General features: G+C 37.7%; 3 protein-coding genes, 1 long non-coding RNA gene and 2 other non-coding genes across 8 annotated transcripts in view; all 6 read right to left on the minus strand.

The window, feature by feature from the left end:
- snx29 (sorting nexin 29) overlaps positions 1-958 on the minus strand; it is a 112,396-nt gene extending 111,438 nt beyond the window's left edge. For 2 of the 3 annotated variants that reach the window (XM_047159419.2, XM_047159418.2), the window contains exon 1: positions 507-958. In XM_047159419.2, the coding sequence (XP_047015375.1) occupies positions 507-513 (7 nt within the window). In that variant the 5' untranslated portion in view covers positions 514-958. The remainder of the gene's footprint in view (positions 1-506) is intronic. The other variant, XM_017483905.3, reaches the window with a different exon arrangement.
- Positions 959-1,513: 555 nt separating this feature from the next.
- Positions 1,514-4,812, minus strand: LOC108273421 (tumor necrosis factor receptor superfamily member 17). The gene is made up of 4 exons (XM_053685180.1): positions 4,809-4,812; positions 4,345-4,464; positions 3,950-4,090; positions 1,514-2,315 (listed from the first exon to the last, which is right to left on the minus strand). The coding sequence occupies exons 1-4, from the start codon at positions 4,810-4,812 to the stop codon at positions 2,074-2,076; spliced, it is 507 nt and encodes a 168-aa protein (XP_053541155.1). The 3' UTR covers positions 1,514-2,073.
- Positions 4,813-4,897: 85 nt separating this feature from the next.
- LOC128634474 (uncharacterized) lies at positions 4,898-7,619 on the minus strand. Its single transcript, XR_008397671.1, has 3 exons — positions 7,502-7,619; positions 5,909-7,405; positions 4,898-5,671 (listed from the first exon to the last, which is right to left on the minus strand). It is a non-coding gene; the product is annotated as an uncharacterized LOC128634474 (long non-coding RNA).
- Positions 7,620-8,161: 542 nt separating this feature from the next.
- rsl1d1 (ribosomal L1 domain containing 1) overlaps positions 8,162-16,484 on the minus strand; it is a 43,883-nt gene continuing 35,560 nt past the window's right edge. The window contains exons 2-10 of the mRNA XM_017484427.3: positions 15,343-15,386; positions 12,538-12,674; positions 12,207-12,345; positions 11,624-11,772; positions 10,635-10,736; positions 10,295-10,388; positions 10,053-10,178; positions 9,631-9,804; positions 8,162-8,463 (exon numbers count right to left, since the gene is read on the minus strand). Coding sequence (XP_017339916.2) covers positions 8,326-8,463; positions 9,631-9,804; positions 10,053-10,178; positions 10,295-10,388; positions 10,635-10,736; positions 11,624-11,772; positions 12,207-12,345; positions 12,538-12,674; positions 15,343-15,386 — 1,103 coding nt within the window. The 3' untranslated portion in view covers positions 8,162-8,325. The remainder of the gene's footprint in view (positions 8,464-9,630; positions 9,805-10,052; positions 10,179-10,294; positions 10,389-10,634; positions 10,737-11,623; positions 11,773-12,206; positions 12,346-12,537; positions 12,675-15,342; positions 15,387-16,484) is intronic.
- On the minus strand, positions 10,470-10,598 carry LOC124628850 (small nucleolar RNA SNORA55). The gene has a single exon (XR_006983577.1). It is a non-coding gene; the product is annotated as a small nucleolar RNA SNORA55 (small nucleolar RNA).
- LOC124628851 (small nucleolar RNA SNORA55) lies at positions 12,032-12,159 on the minus strand. Its single transcript, XR_006983578.1, has one exon. It is a non-coding gene; the product is annotated as a small nucleolar RNA SNORA55 (small nucleolar RNA).

Here is a 16,484-nt window from a genome sequence, read left to right on the forward strand (position 1 = left end):
GGGTTTTTTTTTTTTTTTTTTTTTTTTTTTAACAACACAGCTCCAGAAGTAAAACAAATAGCCTGTGATATCGCATGTAAAAAAAAAAAAAAATAGTTTGTACTGCTCATTGAAACTAGTAGCATATTGCTAATTTCCACAGGCTGGACACTGACACAACAAAGCAAATAAAGTGAAAGCAACCTTTGAGCGCGCGTGCTTGTGCACACGTGCACACACACACAGTGAACTCCTGCATATAAAAAAAAAAGCGTTGAAGTATTTCCTCCATGTCCTGTTGTCAAATTAACAAAGAGTCTTAAATGTGAGGGCAAAACTCTTCCAGTGTTCTTCAGACATGTGTGGATACAGGGCTGGGTTTGGTGCTGAGAGGAGCGGATGTGGTGACAGCTAATTTCACTAAAACACTTTACCCGGAGAAAAAAAAATCTTTCGATTTCTCTCTCTCTCTCTCTCGCTCTGTCTGTTTTTCTCTGTCTATCTATTTATCTCTGATTTGCACTCACCGTTCATTCTGTCAGTCCACCCCAGGCTGATCTGGTCCCCTGGTCATACGGCATGAAGACAGGTTTCCTTCCTCAAGGGCGAAAGTTACTCGAGGCGGTGTTCACAGCGTAGCTCATTCAAATTACTCTTTACATTTTAAAAACTATATGAATTTGTTGTCATTGCCATCGATGAAACCCGCAGGAGGAAGACAAACTGACTGACTTACTAGCCAACTCGCTACCTGTCAACAAGACAGGCCTGCTCACACACCTTATAATCCTTTTATTTTATTTTTTATTATTATTATTTTTTACAAATATCTTAACTTAGCCGCTTTATACGTAAACACTGTGCAGAAAAAAAAGTCTTCATTATTTGGTGTACTGAAGAAGCCGCGATTCACTTTTCCGAAGTGTTAGTGCTAAGCTAAACACCAACACTGCACAGCGGGCGCCTTTTATTAGTCACGTGACCCAGTGTGTTGGTCATATGACCGCGTTGTCTTGGTTTGTTTTTTTTTTTAATCCACCATGGCATCACCAGTGCTTAAATGGCGCCCTTCACACTGTAGAAAGATAGGACTGTATGATCAACAGGAAGGAATTTAGTATCCAGCATGCGATTACATTTCCTCAACAAAAATTACTCTGCTTTAATGTTGCATTTAACCGTAAATTAAATCCAATCCCTTTTGCTCCATGATTTAAGACTGAAACTTTTAAAAGTGCAGCTGATGTGGCTTAAAATGCACAACTTTATATGAGGAAGAAAATAAAACAGAATATACCATTTATATCCAAAACATTTACTAGATTTGATGAATGTATGATGAATGACTTCATCAAAAGAGGTTTCTATTATTTTCACTCAAAAAAAAAAAGGGAAAAGGAAAAAACTAACTCTAATCTCACTCTAGTTAGTTGATCAGTGTTCCGGTTCTTTGTTTAAATGAGTTACAAATATAAAATCAAAAGTGTTTAGGGTTTTTCACACAAAACAAATATGCATTGTCATAAACCGTGCATATGAAGCTGTGCACCTGCACAAGGGTTTTTAATGAACAAATAACATTGTAGCTACAAACCCACTATGGCTTTATCCACATTTGATACAAAATACATGTTCTGTGATATATCTCATCATCCCTGAAGCAGTTAAACTAACAATATTCTCTGTGATGGTCAAAGGATATCCATCGTCAGTCTGGATTCATAGATCAGGATGATCATTATCATCAAGAGTATATATAATGCAGAAACAGCCTACATTTCTTTTCTACGGGATGTGATTAAATCACAGGTAGTATACTCAGTCTGTAGCAGACTTCAGTGGTACCCATTTGTGCTGCTGGAGATTTACTGTCCTGCTTAGTTTAGCAAACCCATTACACCTGATCCAGATATTCAGCCTCTTCAAAAACATCTAAACACTGAAGCGAAGGTAAACGAATCAGAGCTGGAGATGAAAAAGAGCTCCAACAGCAGGATTTGGCACAGCTGAAAGCCAAGAAAAACTGAATAAAATATGTAAACATCATTTGTTGCATTTTAGAGACTGCATCATTTTATATTGTTCAAGTAATTCTTATACGATTTCAGTTCTCCAGACACCTAATGTTACATCCTCTATATATTGAGTTCTGCAGTTATATGTCTGCACTGTCTTTGTGGTGACTAACATGGTGGTTCCCTCCTCTGTGGAGGGAAGTGGAAGACTGGTGTTGCAGTGAGTTTTGCATGTGGCGTCTTCCATTTCAGGTGATCCAGCGTCCGACTTCTCAGTTGCCTCAGAACCTCCATCACTTTCTGATGTTTCCTGATGTTGAGCTGTTGGTAACATATAATCCATTTTATTTTATTATTATCTAAGTGATTGGCAGATACACACACACACACACACACATTCACTGGCCACTCCTTTACCCCTGTTCACTTGTACAATCAGCAAATCATGTGGCAGCAGTGCAATGTATAAAATCAAGGACAAAACCTTCCCCTTCAGGTTATGTTCACATCAAATTTCAGAATGGGGGGAAAAATGTGTTGACGATTGGAAAAATACCAGGCGATGTTATTCCAATCTTCAACTGTCCAGATTCGGTGAGCATATGTCCAGTGTAGCTTCAGATTCCGGTTCTCGGTTGACAGGAGTGAAACTCTATGTGGTCGTCTGCTCTAGTATCCCATCAGCCTCAAGGTTTGAACCTGTCATTCAGGGTCCATTCCCCTCTGACCGCTTGCTAGATGTTTTTTGTGATTTTCACGCAATTCTGTGTAAGCTCTAGAGAATGCTTTGTGTGAAAATGCTAAATCAGCAGACTGAAATACTCAAACCAACCCATCTGACACCAACAACCATGAGATAACGTTTTTCCCCCATTCCCCACTGTGCTGTTTGATTAGAACATACATAACTAAAGCTCTTGACCTCCTGTATCTGCAAGATGGCTGCACTGCTGCTACATGCACACTAATTATATTATATATATATATATATATATATACACATACATACACACACATATATTATATATATATATACACATACATATATTATATATATATATACACATACATATATTATATATATATATACACATACATATATTATATATATATATACACATACATATATTATATATATATATACACATACATATATTATATATATATATACACATACATATATTATATATATATATACACATACATATATTATATATATATATATACACATACATATATTATATATATATATATATACACATACATATATTATATATATATATACACATACATATATATATATATACACATACATATATTATATATATATATACACATACATATATTATATATATATATACACATACATATATTATATATATATATACACATACATATATTATATATATATATATACACATACATATATTATATATATATATACACATACATATATTATATATATATATACACATACATATATTATATATATATATACACATACATATATTATATATATATATACACATACATATATTATATATATATATACACATACATATATTATATATATATATACACACACACACTATATAACTAATATATATATATATATATATATATATATATATATATATATATATATACACACACACACATATACACACCTATATATGTATATATACACACACACACACACACACACACACATATATATATATACACATATATATATATATGGGAGGGTTACCAAAAAAAATATTACCAAATACATTTTGTTAATGATGAATTAAAAAAAAAAAAAGTCAAAATTTAAAATGACATAAGACATAAGACATACTGTCTTTTGAAAAACATGTGAAATTCCAAGTATATTTTAATAATGTTCTGTGCCTCAGGAATAAAATTATTTCATGTGATAGTATTATAATAGTAAGTCCTATGTAAAACTCTACCTTTGGCTTTGATGACTGATCTGCAGGCCTTTCTGCGTACAACCTGAATTAAAGTCAGTGTAATGAAAGCTCCAAGGAACACAAATAACACTATGAGGATTACACGAATATTTCGGTTCGGTCCAGCTTCATTAGCAGAGGCTGTAAAAGATATAAAGTAGTGAAGGTCATGAGATGGTCGTTTCCTCATTTCATTCCTGTCATATGAATTGCTGAGTCTAGGCTGAAAATCGTATGGGTTTGAATTAACCCAGATTTCTGGTCTGTTTCATCTCCTTTTTACAAAGGCAGTAAATTCCTTGTCTGTTTTCACATGATTCAATAAATTCATCTACATGCCGGAGACATCATCATCATCAAATGTATACAAAAGTATTTGTTAATACCATACTTACATGCCAGAGATTTACAATATGTCACACAGATAGGGGGAGGAGACTTGCATCTAATGGAGCAAGGCTGACATTCTTCGATTAGTCCATCGAAATATTTATTATTTCCACATTTTGCCACAGCTACAGGAATCATATAAAATAAAAGCCATAAATGGAAAATCATCTTTCGCCAATGCATCTGAATGCACTCTATTAAACAGCAGGCAGCATTTTATGTTGCTAGTATGTAAATATTTTCTGAGGAAGGGGCAGTCCCTTTAGAGTTGAACAGTCAGCAAAGCTCTATTTTCATCCTCAGAGGTGTGCTTGTAGTCTCATGATTACTCATATAATTGTCAATCCATTACTTAATCACAGTCTCATGAGGATTCAACATGGGTCACGGATTGTTCCTTTACCTTACATCAGAACAGTTTTTTCATGAAGATTTTTTGTTTTAGCAGAAGAAAAAAAATGTCATCTACCCATAACAAATTAAAACAGAATATGAGTATGAATAACAGAAACTGAGTATTCCAGAGCATGTCCCAAAAGCATCAGTCTTAGTCATAAATATTCACACTCATTGTTTTATGCCCATTTTTAACCAGCTGAACTCAGTGCTGAGGTTATATTACAATACAGTCGAGTTTACATCACTTGTTTTTTTGTACATTACCATAACAGTATCATATTATCTACAAGAAACAGAATTAGACATTTTTAAATTATTTTTTTAAAAGACAACAGAACATTTTGCCAAAAGAAGTTGTGTCATGACCCTCTCAGTCTTCACACTTGATTTGAATAAGGCCATGTATGAACGGAGTTATAAGAATACGGATATGAGAAGACGACTGAGCAAGCAGTCAGGTGGGGTAGGAGAAGGTGGGTCTAGTGTTACAACTGAGACAATCCAAAAGCTAAGAAAAAAGGAAATGCGAACTGTTGAACTAATTTAATTTTGCATTTTTCACTAATGATGTATTAACATGCACTATTTGTTTATTTTTACTTACATGTGTTAATAAGAGAAAAAAAAAGACACACATGAAATGTCTTGCTGTTGTAAATTAAATTCTTCCTTTTTTTGTCAAAGGGTTAGACTGTAGCTTACAAAATATTAAAGTTAAACTTAAGTTCAAGTTTTATTGTGGTATGCACTTTATCATATAACAAATATATTCCAGACAATATTATGTTAAATAGAACATTTAACATAGAATCATAAATACGAAACAGAGAAACAACCCGGATTAAATTAGAAATATATATTTCCAACACATCAGTCCAATCATTTGCTTGATTGACAGGGCACAGCTGTCCAGAGGCTGCGTTCTTCACACTGCTGTGGAAAGAGTTGGGTATTACAACTGATCAGTTCTATGCAGTGTAGTGCAAAGTCTGCAAAGAATGTTGTAAAAGTTTTGTCTGATTCCATCAACAAACCATTTGGAGCAGCAGTGCAGGTAATAATTAACAGACCGCAAAAGCGGCATGATGACTGAAATAAATATGATCAATATTAAGAGTGGGAATTCGTCAAAAAGGTGATTGTAGGCTGTATAATATCTAGATTGTTTACCTGTGGATTATATGGATAACGGTTCTCTGTTTAGGTTGTCGGATGGTCTCAGTGCTTGAGTGTTTGTATAGGAGATCATGCAGATATTTGTGCTGTTGGTGCCGTTTTGACACGAGTTCCCACTCGGGGCACTGACTCTCCCACTTTTCCTGAACGAACTAAGTCCACTGGAGAGACGATCAGAGACTTTGCGCACCACTCCAGAAATTCCCTTGGTCCTTTTATACAAAGTGATGTCGTCCTCCAACTCCGCAGGAGGCACCTCGATGTTTCCAGTGTACCAAAACACCCACCAGATAAGGCTGAGAAAAATAACCACAGCTCCAGAGTAGATGAGAAAGTCATTGAAGAAGATATCCCAAAACACACCAGACAAGAGGATCAGAAGTCCCAATACGTCATGAAATACAGCAAACCAAAATGAGAACTTGCACCGACCCACTCCCCGGCCACTTTTCTCCATGGCTATGACACTTTCTTTCTCCACTAAAAATATTTTTTAGGGTAGAATGGGTGACAGGTGTTAGCGGTACACCACGGAGTCACTCTGGGGGAGAAAGGGGTCAAAGTACACTCTAAAGGATAAACCTTTGGCAAGGATCAGCTGAACAAATTACACCTTTATCTTGCTTATGGCATCATCTCCCTGCATGCAAACATGCCAATTTTTAACCGATAGATTACAGCTGTAGGCACAGTCTGAAACGTTTCTTATACTACAAATACTTGATTCATTGAACCATATACCAAAAAAAGTGAAATAATAAACAATCGAGAGCATAAAATGGGTTCTTTAGATATCCAGTGATACTTTCTGGGTTCCCCCAGAATGATATGTATAGGCTACAGTCTCAAATCTTGTTACATTAAATGCAAATGTTTTTCAATTAAATGCAAGAAGATTCAAGTAAAAATGTAACCTTTGTTTTTGATAAATGAAGAAATAAAGCATTCCTGTTTGGGCACACATTTTTACACACTTTACTCACTTTTACACACTGAAATAAATACATGATAATCAGCCACTTTGTGCTCAACTACTACATCCTGTAAATTCAGTTTCTGCTTTATATGTAAATTACTGTTGGTCAACAGATCAGTGTGGCCCGGCACTGATCACTCGGTCACACTTGTTCCATATGAAACGTGCGGCGCGTCTTTGGCCCTCGACGCCTCAGTTTGTCCTTAATGATGGGCAACAACACGAGTGCAACTACAATGAACATGATGCCAACACACAGACAAACAGGTCCCATGCCAGGTGGCACAATGAATACCCCATATTCACCAAGTAGGTACAATGCAATACCTGTGCATAACACCACTCCTCCAATAACTGAAAGAATTATGGGTTTGTTGTAATAAGTCCAGAGTGGTGGCTCTACAGGTGGAGGCTCATGAACAGCATGAAAAGGATTCTGAATTAAGCCAGCTATACTCGGGTTGGTCTGTGGACCCTCAGCTCCAGAGGACATCTTGAAGAAACCCTGCGAATCTCTGGTGCATTTGAGGGGGGAAAAAAAAAACCCATGAAATACATTACTAAACTACATTTCACAGCATCAGAAGTAGAAATGTCCAATGCCAGCTTACCCGTTTATCTTCTGTTAGCTTTGAAACACACGTCTTTTCTCCAACACCAACCCTTAATCAGTTTTAATACATACGTCCAAAAGCAACTATGTGCTTCTGTCTCCGACCTTGTGGACAGTGTGTTTGGTGCTCACTTAAGTGTAATGCCTCACTCATTGTATTCAATGTAATTAAAGAGAGGGAGGGGCATGATACTCAACAAATAACGTCTGCATCCCGTCCTGCAGCGCAATATCTTCGTTTTTAAAAAGAAAAAGAAAAAAAAACAAACATGCAAATTCTCTTGGGTTTTTGCCCAGCCTGTTACGGAGATGGGAAGGATTTGTGGTGATATTAAAACTACATTATACTTGTTTGCTTCGTGTGAACACAAAAATGAATTTACATGTACGCTTAAGGCGACTACAATGACAGACTTTAACATGCTGCTGTCAACTAGATAAATCAGCTAGATAAACAGCAGCTGGTCCAACACAGCCCTGAGGAGAGACGTCACAAATAGCCGGTAAACCAACACAGGAGTTCTGGATGTATGATGTAGTAATTAATAAAGTGGGGACATATAAAGTCAAGAATTAAATTCTGTAAACAATCATATCAACAACTAATCACACACACACACACACACACACACACACACACACACAGCGAGACACAGAGTAAATGAGTAAATAGTGTTTATTTCTTGTACATCTACAAATTAGCCATATGTAACTATGGCAGTTTTGAACAAACACCAGAGATAATTTTATAAAAGTCTTGTCCTTGCACTGACAAATATGGATAATTTGCAAGAAAAACAGTTTTATGTACACACTTTTCAATCAGACACTTTTTTCCTGTTTCTTTTGTTGGGATTTTGGTGCTTTTTTGCCCAGTTTCCTCTGTCCTTGTCTGGGTTTCTGCCCTCTTTTGGCTGAAACTGGCTTGGGCACTTTCTTTGCCACCTTTCTGGATGCGGCCTACAGAATCAAAATCAAAATGTTAATGTCTGTATACAAGACAACATCTGGAGAACCTCACAAACACTTTAAATCCAGCAGTCTGATTAGATGCGATCCATGGCTAGGTGTGCCATACACGATTTTAATGCACGACATGGAGGCAAAGAACCACCGGACGCGAATGCCTCCACACAGTGCATTAAAATCGTGTAACACACACTTAGCTCTACATTATCCCGCTTATACCATGGTCACTCGCCTGTCATGAATGTTTACAGTGCAAAACTTGACTGAAAGGATAAAAATAACAGTTCATTTTCGTTCGTTATTTTATATACATACGGGTTTCTTTGGATCTAGAATTCTGCCCGCTCTACATTGCACACAGAGATAAAGTAGTGCAATAAGACTCAATTTATTTGAATGAATTATAATAAATAGTTATTAGAGAGAGTGCGCTTGTGCGTGCGTGAATAACCGGCATCTGTGCCGCGTCTCTACTATTCATCAAGCTTTGAGTTTAACTACTGTACGCAACTGTAACAGTTAACGCATGTTACTATGGTTACAGTTGTTTATAGGCAGTGCATTAAATTAGAACGGTGATTAAACCGAGTCCGTAATTTTTCCCTCTACTTGACCTGGAAAAATAATATGCCATTAATAAAAATTGTATTTGTTTGAGGTATGTTTCACAAAGCCAGAAGGTTCAGCTATTAACCAAAAAGTGTGTGTCATATCTGTGATTTGTTTATTTACTACAAAGTAAAAATGCCGGATGAGCATACGCCAGGGGTTGCATTTCACGCTCATGAGGAAGTACCAAAAAATGGTGTGTGCTGTACAGCTCCTGAATGCCTGTAGTAGCCATTTTTCACTTTAGAACTTTTGGCCAAGTTGCTGTTTTTCAACACTTTGCCTTACGACTTTACACATGCTCTCAATGTCATTCTTGCAGCTTTTGACATGGCCAGTCATGACCTACTGGGTTTGCGCCACCTACTGGGCTCATGTGAGTGTTTTCAAATTATTATTTTTAAATGATGTTTCAGTTCGGATGGAGGTATTTTCGAAAACGATGTGCTTGTGGATGGATATTAGTTTTAAACGTAGGGGTCAAATCTACACTTTCAAAACTATCCATATATGTGGACAGGGTCTGTGTAAACAGTTTAGAGCACTGACCTTCAGCTTACGCTTTTTTCTAGGGGACTCCATAGGCACCAGCTGTGGGATCTCCTCCTCTTCCTCATCATCTTCGTCACCACTACTACACTCGACATCCTTCTCAGCTACTGCTTCTTTAACACCATCCTGATTCACCTTTAAACCAGCTTTCTCTTTGCTCTTCTTCGTCTCCTGTGTAGATATAATTTAGTTAGCATTGATGCAGTGCTCTTCGCTCATATTCGAGCTTTAATTCTTTTGTATAAAGAGGCAAGGCAGTTTGAGGGCAATGCTTATGACCATATAACATCCATCAAGAAATTCCCAGGACAATGCTATATCTAATCATGGCTTCAAGCTAAACTATACTGAGAACATCCCCATGGCAACTGCAAAATAATCTGAATATTTTCCTGCAACTAAATCAAGGAGGTACTTACCTTTGCTAATCTGGCTTCCTTCAGCTGCTCCTCCAGCACCTTCAGGTGACTCAGGTCAGAGGTGTAGATGGGAAGAGCCACTGAGGTGTGACTTTTTATGTGGATGATTTTGATGCTTCTTCCTTTCTGTTCAAAATTTAAGCAATCAGGGACTTGAGTACATGTCCAAGTTAAAAGACAAGAATCACACCATCCAACACACAACAATATAAGACATTCTAGGTTCAAAAACCCGAACTCACCAAATGTAACTTTGTTGAAATGGTGCTAACAGCTGTGGCTATGTTCTCAACAATCTCATCTGTAGTCATCCCCGAGTGTGCTACACGCACCAGGCTAACCAAAAAAAAAGGGGGGGGGGGGATAACTCGTTAATAATTAGGACAGATGATAATAAGTAAATTCTAATTGAAATGTTGGTGTATCAGAGGTTGTAGGGACAAGCTCCAATGGACAGAGACTCATCTGGATACACTCTGAGTTACTCTGGCACCATGGTAACCCCGACCCAACACCAAAGCAGCTGGATCGAGTTTGCTGGAGTGCCGTTTGTTGACGGTAAACAGGAAACTGTGGCTTTACCAACAGGAGCCTTTTTTGTTGATGGTGAGGGTTGTGCCCTGAACGAGCCTATCCAAATCTCTGGCCAAGTGTTTGCTCATCAGATTCACAGACAATGGAGCCCTGAAATGCACAACTAGAGTATTAATATCAAAGATATACAGTGATGTTACATCAATTACAGAAATACTGCAAGAACCTCAAGCTTCTCTAAGTTACTTACTTAACTGTCGAATCATTAGCACACAAATATACACTGTATAAAACTAATATTACACTAACACTATTATCTTTGATAACATTACAGAGTTAAGAATTTGCCAGAATGACGACGCATGGATATACCGCCCCCATTCATTACTGCATCCGGGGTTATCATGTTTCAAAACTGGCTAAAAATCCACAAGAGGTAGTTTTTGTTTTCTAGGCTTGCATTAAAAAGCCATACCTGGGACAAACCTACAAAACTTGGACTGAAGCTCACTAAGCATTATTCTAACTATAGTTGGACTCATAACCTGTGGTGAACGGAAACGCTTTGGCTTTGCAATGTTTGAAAGTGTTTGCAATGTTCGGAAGAGGGCTGTGTGTGTGTGTGTGTGGGGGGGGGGGGGGGTTTGGGTACGGGTACGACACTAAAAAATGGTGGTGGATAACAGAGGCCATTTTGCGGCTAGTTATCCGGGAAATTTTGGAAGATTGATGGCATCAGATAATTCTGCCAGCTACCACTATATATTAGTCCAAACACATTCAAAATAAACGAATCTTTGCCGTCTGAATTGTGGACGGTACACATGTTGTGTATGGAGATGTGGCCCATTGTGTCCCAAGACATTAGTTTCATGTCTAAATTAACTGTCTAGACTGTTTGTTATTCTCTTCAGTGAAGGGGTCACCAAACCCCAGTTAACTGTATTGAGTACAAAATCTAATCAAATTATAGCACAATGGACCAAACCTTCAGAATAAAAGTGAAACACTTTAGCTAAGCCCGTAGATCATCTTACTTCTTCCGCTCGTAAAAATGTTTCCCAATGTGCGAAGGTAAACGGCGGCGAATGCGTGCGTCTGCCAGGAAGATGTTGAAGTTGCCGAGCAGTTTCCTCTTGGCTTCGAATGGCTTGTATTCAGTCTTCAGTACTTTGAAAGGAATCACCTACCAAAAATGTGCGAAAATCAAGTCGGATATTTAAAACATCACCTTCATCCCAATCCATTCAAATGTCTGGGGTTTTCAATGCCAGGTCTGGAGACTGGATGCTCTGCACAGTTTAGTGTTCTGTCTACTCCGACACACCTGGATCACACGCATTATTCAAGCCTCAGGAATTAACTGACGACTCGAATAAGGTGTGTTAGAGCAGGGGCATCACAGAAATGTGCAGGTCTTTAGGACTGGAAATGAGAACCACGGCCATTGTTTCAGAGGTTGTAGGGACGAGCTCCAACAGTGGCAGAAGCTCATCTGGATATACTCAGAGTTACTCTTGCACTACTTTTACCCAGATCCACCAATGAAAGAGGACAGGGTTTGCTGGAGTGCCAATTGTTTTAGCCTATATTTCACACTACAAATGAAAAACGCCATACCTGAGGCATACACTTGACCCCGCTCTGTGTGAGTAATGTCTTGTAGAACCTTTCTGTCTGATCAGAAGTCATGTTGGGTTCATCCCGTGTGAAGAGGCAAACCTCGGTAGACTCGTCGTGGAGCGCGTGAGGCAGAGGACTGGGGGAATTAGCAGGACGTTGGTTCAAATAAACAGCTTAATGAGATTCAAAAAAACCTGTGGAAATCTGTATGCCACAAGACAGCTAAGGAAGCCATGATGGCATGCCTGCTGATTCACACATGCACAGAGTTCAGTTCACCCACGATGTGAAATATATTTGAGAGGAAAAAAGGCCAAGCGGAACTTACATGCGTATGGTCTGCTCTTGTTTGGGGATCTTCCAAAATGTAAGAAGAAGACAGATTTGTTGTGTTTCGTCGAGAAGACGCGTCTGGCCTGAGGTGCTCTTCAAATAAGCCAGCAAAGCCTGTACAGCTTTCTTCACCTGCAATCCACAAGAGCATAGCTGTTTTATAACGCGTGTCCCCCCTTCATGAAACGTTTATAGTGAATCTACAGTAAATCAACCTGCTGGAGCAACTGGGCTGCTCAAGTATCAGTCATTAGAGTTTAAAAAAAAAAAAACCATCGGCAGTTTAGTACAGACTACATTTAAACGAATAGTTGTACGTAAATAAATTGAAATAATGTTTCTCTTACTCTAAATGTAGCTGAGATCTGTACTAGAGCTCCAGGACTATTGTAGCTAACAGGCGAACCACATGACCGGTGGCACTTTTCCACCGCACGGTACAGCTCGACTCGACTCCGCCCGCTTTTTGGGGGTTTTCCACTGTGGGTAGAACCTGGTACTTTTTTAGTACCATTTCGGTCGAGGTCCCAAGCGAGCCGAACTGATACTAAATGTGAGCGACGTGCTGAGGGAGCAGGGAATTCTCCTTAAAGAGTGGTTGTATAGTGCGCCTGAATAAATTGGTCATTTAATACATACTTTGCGTATGGTGATATTCTATTACTTGAAAATTATCTATCATTTCTCTCTTTACAGATAAAATGACAACAAAGGTTTCTATCTTAGAGTTTTACATCTCGCATGTTACCGATTTCCCAACCGGCGTTTATCGAGGTCACTCCTGTAACGGCGGAATCTAACTTGATCATATCGAGCACCACGTAGGTTGTAGAACGCAGTTATTTTACATCCTTAACAGGGTCCATGTTCAGTGAACGGAATTTGGGCTTCAATAATACAACATTATTCCTGCGTGAAGACGAGTAGAAGATGGCACCCAAAGTAAAGCGAGTCGAGTCGTACCATGCGGTGGAAAAGTGGTCCAAGTTCACACAATCACGTAGTTTGGGTCTATTTCACATGACTTATCTACTCTGTGTGTGTTCAGGCAAGTGTGTGATGATAAATTTTTTTTTTTTTTTTTAAACATGCAGTTTGCACAACACTAATGTGGTAACTATAAACTTATTTCTCTTGAAGCAATATCAGCCTCACAGCTCCATTACAACACTCAAAAAGAAAAACTTCAGATAGGACCCAGCTTGGATAACTGACTAGATTTGGAGAGAGGGATATTTTCTGTACATTTCTGTCAGCACATACATATAATACTAGTTTAATTCTTCACTCAGTATCTTTAATATCTCTAAACCAGACAGTCATATACCAGAGCCTCACAACTGCTCTTACTGCAAAATACAGATTACACTGATTTCATCTTTGGATATAAAGTCACTTTGTTAGTTTAAAGTTATGATTGTATTAGACAGACAGATTCAGACAAACATATTTGTTTACTCAAGCTTACCATGAGTAGACTTTCTTTTACGCAAAGTACACAGTCTTACAACAATAACAATCTCTCCCTCTCCCTCTCTCCACCTGTCGAGCCACACATGATTTTATGGAGATGCCAGTGATCCTGACCCTTTCTGCTCTCCGGACCTGCCTGATCCATCCTGATGCCCTACCTCTGGATGGAGCGCTCATCAACTGGAGGCCACAACCTGGAGATCGCTGAGGACGGTACCGCTTAAAGTACCATGGAAATGGTTTTGGACCTCAATTCCACATGGATGTTCTCGCTGTGGTTGTTGGGACTATGGTTGCTGCGATGGCCTTAGGACTGCAATTATCACATGCAGTTTTGCACTCAGGTCTTCTTTAGTGAACAGTGGACTAGTTCAACAGACAGACTTCATATAAAACCCATAATGAACTTTCTTTCACTTTCACACTATCTATTGTTACCCAGATGAGGACGGGTTCCCTTCTGAGTCTGGTTCCACTCAAGATTTCTTCCTCTTAACATCTTAGGGAGTTTTTCCTCATCACCAGCTTGCTTAAATTCACACACTTAAAATCTGTATCCTGTGTTTAGATATTTCTGTAAAGCTGTTTTGAGACAATGTCTATTGTAAAAAGCGTTATACAAATAAAATTGAATTGAACATATGTTCCGGTAACTTTTACTTTACTGTTATTTTAGTAATATTACAGTGACATACTCTTGTTTATCCTTCTGTGTGGATCAGATGCACATCCAAGATACTTTTGTAAATGAAAATTAAAGACAGTTTATTTTGTGTTAGGACCCAAAAGCAACTTGTTGGTAAAATGGTGGCCACATCATGGTGTTTGTAGTCAGGCCTTTCATACTTACTCTTACTGCTAAGTCTCATGTTATGCTTGAAAATCCATCCAAGAAAACTCCAAGTTAGAAAAGATGACTTACATTAATGACTGTAATTATATTACATGATTAGAATGAGTCACTGAATTAAAGCCTCCAGTCCTCGATAGTAAGCGAACTTCTCCACTACCAGCTACGTACTAACTTCTCCATTACTAAAATAAAGGATTTGCTTGTTCGACACTTTTTTTTTGGTTCTTTCAGAAGAAAAAAATAGAGATGTGTATACGAAATTGCAATAAACCTGAACAGGGCGAAATGCTAGTTACCGGCGATTCATGCAATAAACACGCCTGGTTAGCGAGCTAGCTACATGGCACAACAAGGCTTCGGTTCATTTAACTAGATTGCTAATATGCCCTTTAAAACAAACAAAAATAACAATTATAGAAACATACACGTGCTTAATCGATTATTTTTGAAGAAAAAAAAATTATAGAATAATACCTGATGAAGGTCTAGGGGAACTTGATCACTCGCTGCAGGTTCCATGTTACACGTGTGTGGTAGAACTACAATGCGCATGCGCGAGATAAATACTTCCGTATGCTTTAGGGCAGTGGTTTTCAAAGGCCCACCTTGGGGGCCGCCAGGGGGCGCCCAGGGGTCCTCAATAATTTGGTGTGTAAAATAAGCTCTCACTCCCAGACAGCCACACACACACATACACACAATCAATTCCTAATGTAATGTAAAGATGTGAGATGTAATTATTAATAAAAAAAAAAAGGGGGGGGATATATTCAGAAGTCTGAAAGTGTGTGATTAAATGTTTGAAATCCGTGTTATAGACAAAAATATAATCGTGCCAACATATTCATTTCTTTCATTAGAAAACTAACATTTTATTTACAAAATAATATTTTTTTAATGGATGACTAAGAGTGACATAGCAGCCAAACAAATGTCCAGCATAGGTGGGCAATTATATTAACAGCTTTAATACTGATTAAAAAACATCTCAGGGAGATTCTGCAAGAAATCGGTTGAGAAAATGACAAGAATGCATTACTGGAAATTCTAGGCAAAAAGGGTATATACTTTGAAGATGGTAAAATATTAAATTATTTTAATTTACTTTGGATTTTTTATCACAACATAATTCCCCTTGTTCCATTTGTGTTATTACAGAGTTTAGATAACTGCCATGTAATAACTGGCAATATTGCCAGTTATACCCACCCCTATAGTCCTTATGTAGTCCTTATGTATTATATTTATATGCCACTGTTTAGCCCAAAAGTCTCAGCAAAAATATAGATACTAGATAGATATATACCGTATAATGTCACAATTCTCCCATACAATGTATGGGTTGTTGTCAGTGGTAGTATTGTGGGATGAAGCTAGCAGGAATAAAATTAAATTATTTTATTAAATAATAAATAATAATAAATTTTATATTAAAATTAAAATATCTGCCCAGTTAAACAAGCATTTCATCACCATTTCAACACTGTCCATTTAAAGAAACACTGCCACTGTTCCTAGATTTGAATACTTCACTAACACACACATATATATATATATATATGTATATATATATATATATATATATACACACACACATACATATACATATACTATAT

The sequence above is a fragment of the Ictalurus punctatus genome, chromosome 13, assembly GCF_001660625.3.
Source record: "Ictalurus punctatus breed USDA103 chromosome 13, Coco_2.0, whole genome shotgun sequence".
NCBI lineage: Eukaryota > Metazoa > Chordata > Actinopteri > Siluriformes > Ictaluridae > Ictalurus > Ictalurus punctatus.

What these genes read in the sequence shown, in the direction of transcription:
- LOC108273421 (XM_053685180.1), bottom strand. An exon ending in ATATTGTAAATCTCTGGCAT is followed by an intron (nt 4,091 to 4,344) that starts GTAAGTATGGTA and finishes TATCTTTTACAG; the next exon opens with CCTCTGCTAATGAAGCTGGA. An exon ending in ATCAGTCATCAAAGCCAAAG is followed by an intron (nt 2,316 to 3,949) that starts GTAGAGTTTTAC and finishes TGTTACCAACAG; the next exon opens with CTCAACATCAGGAAACATCA.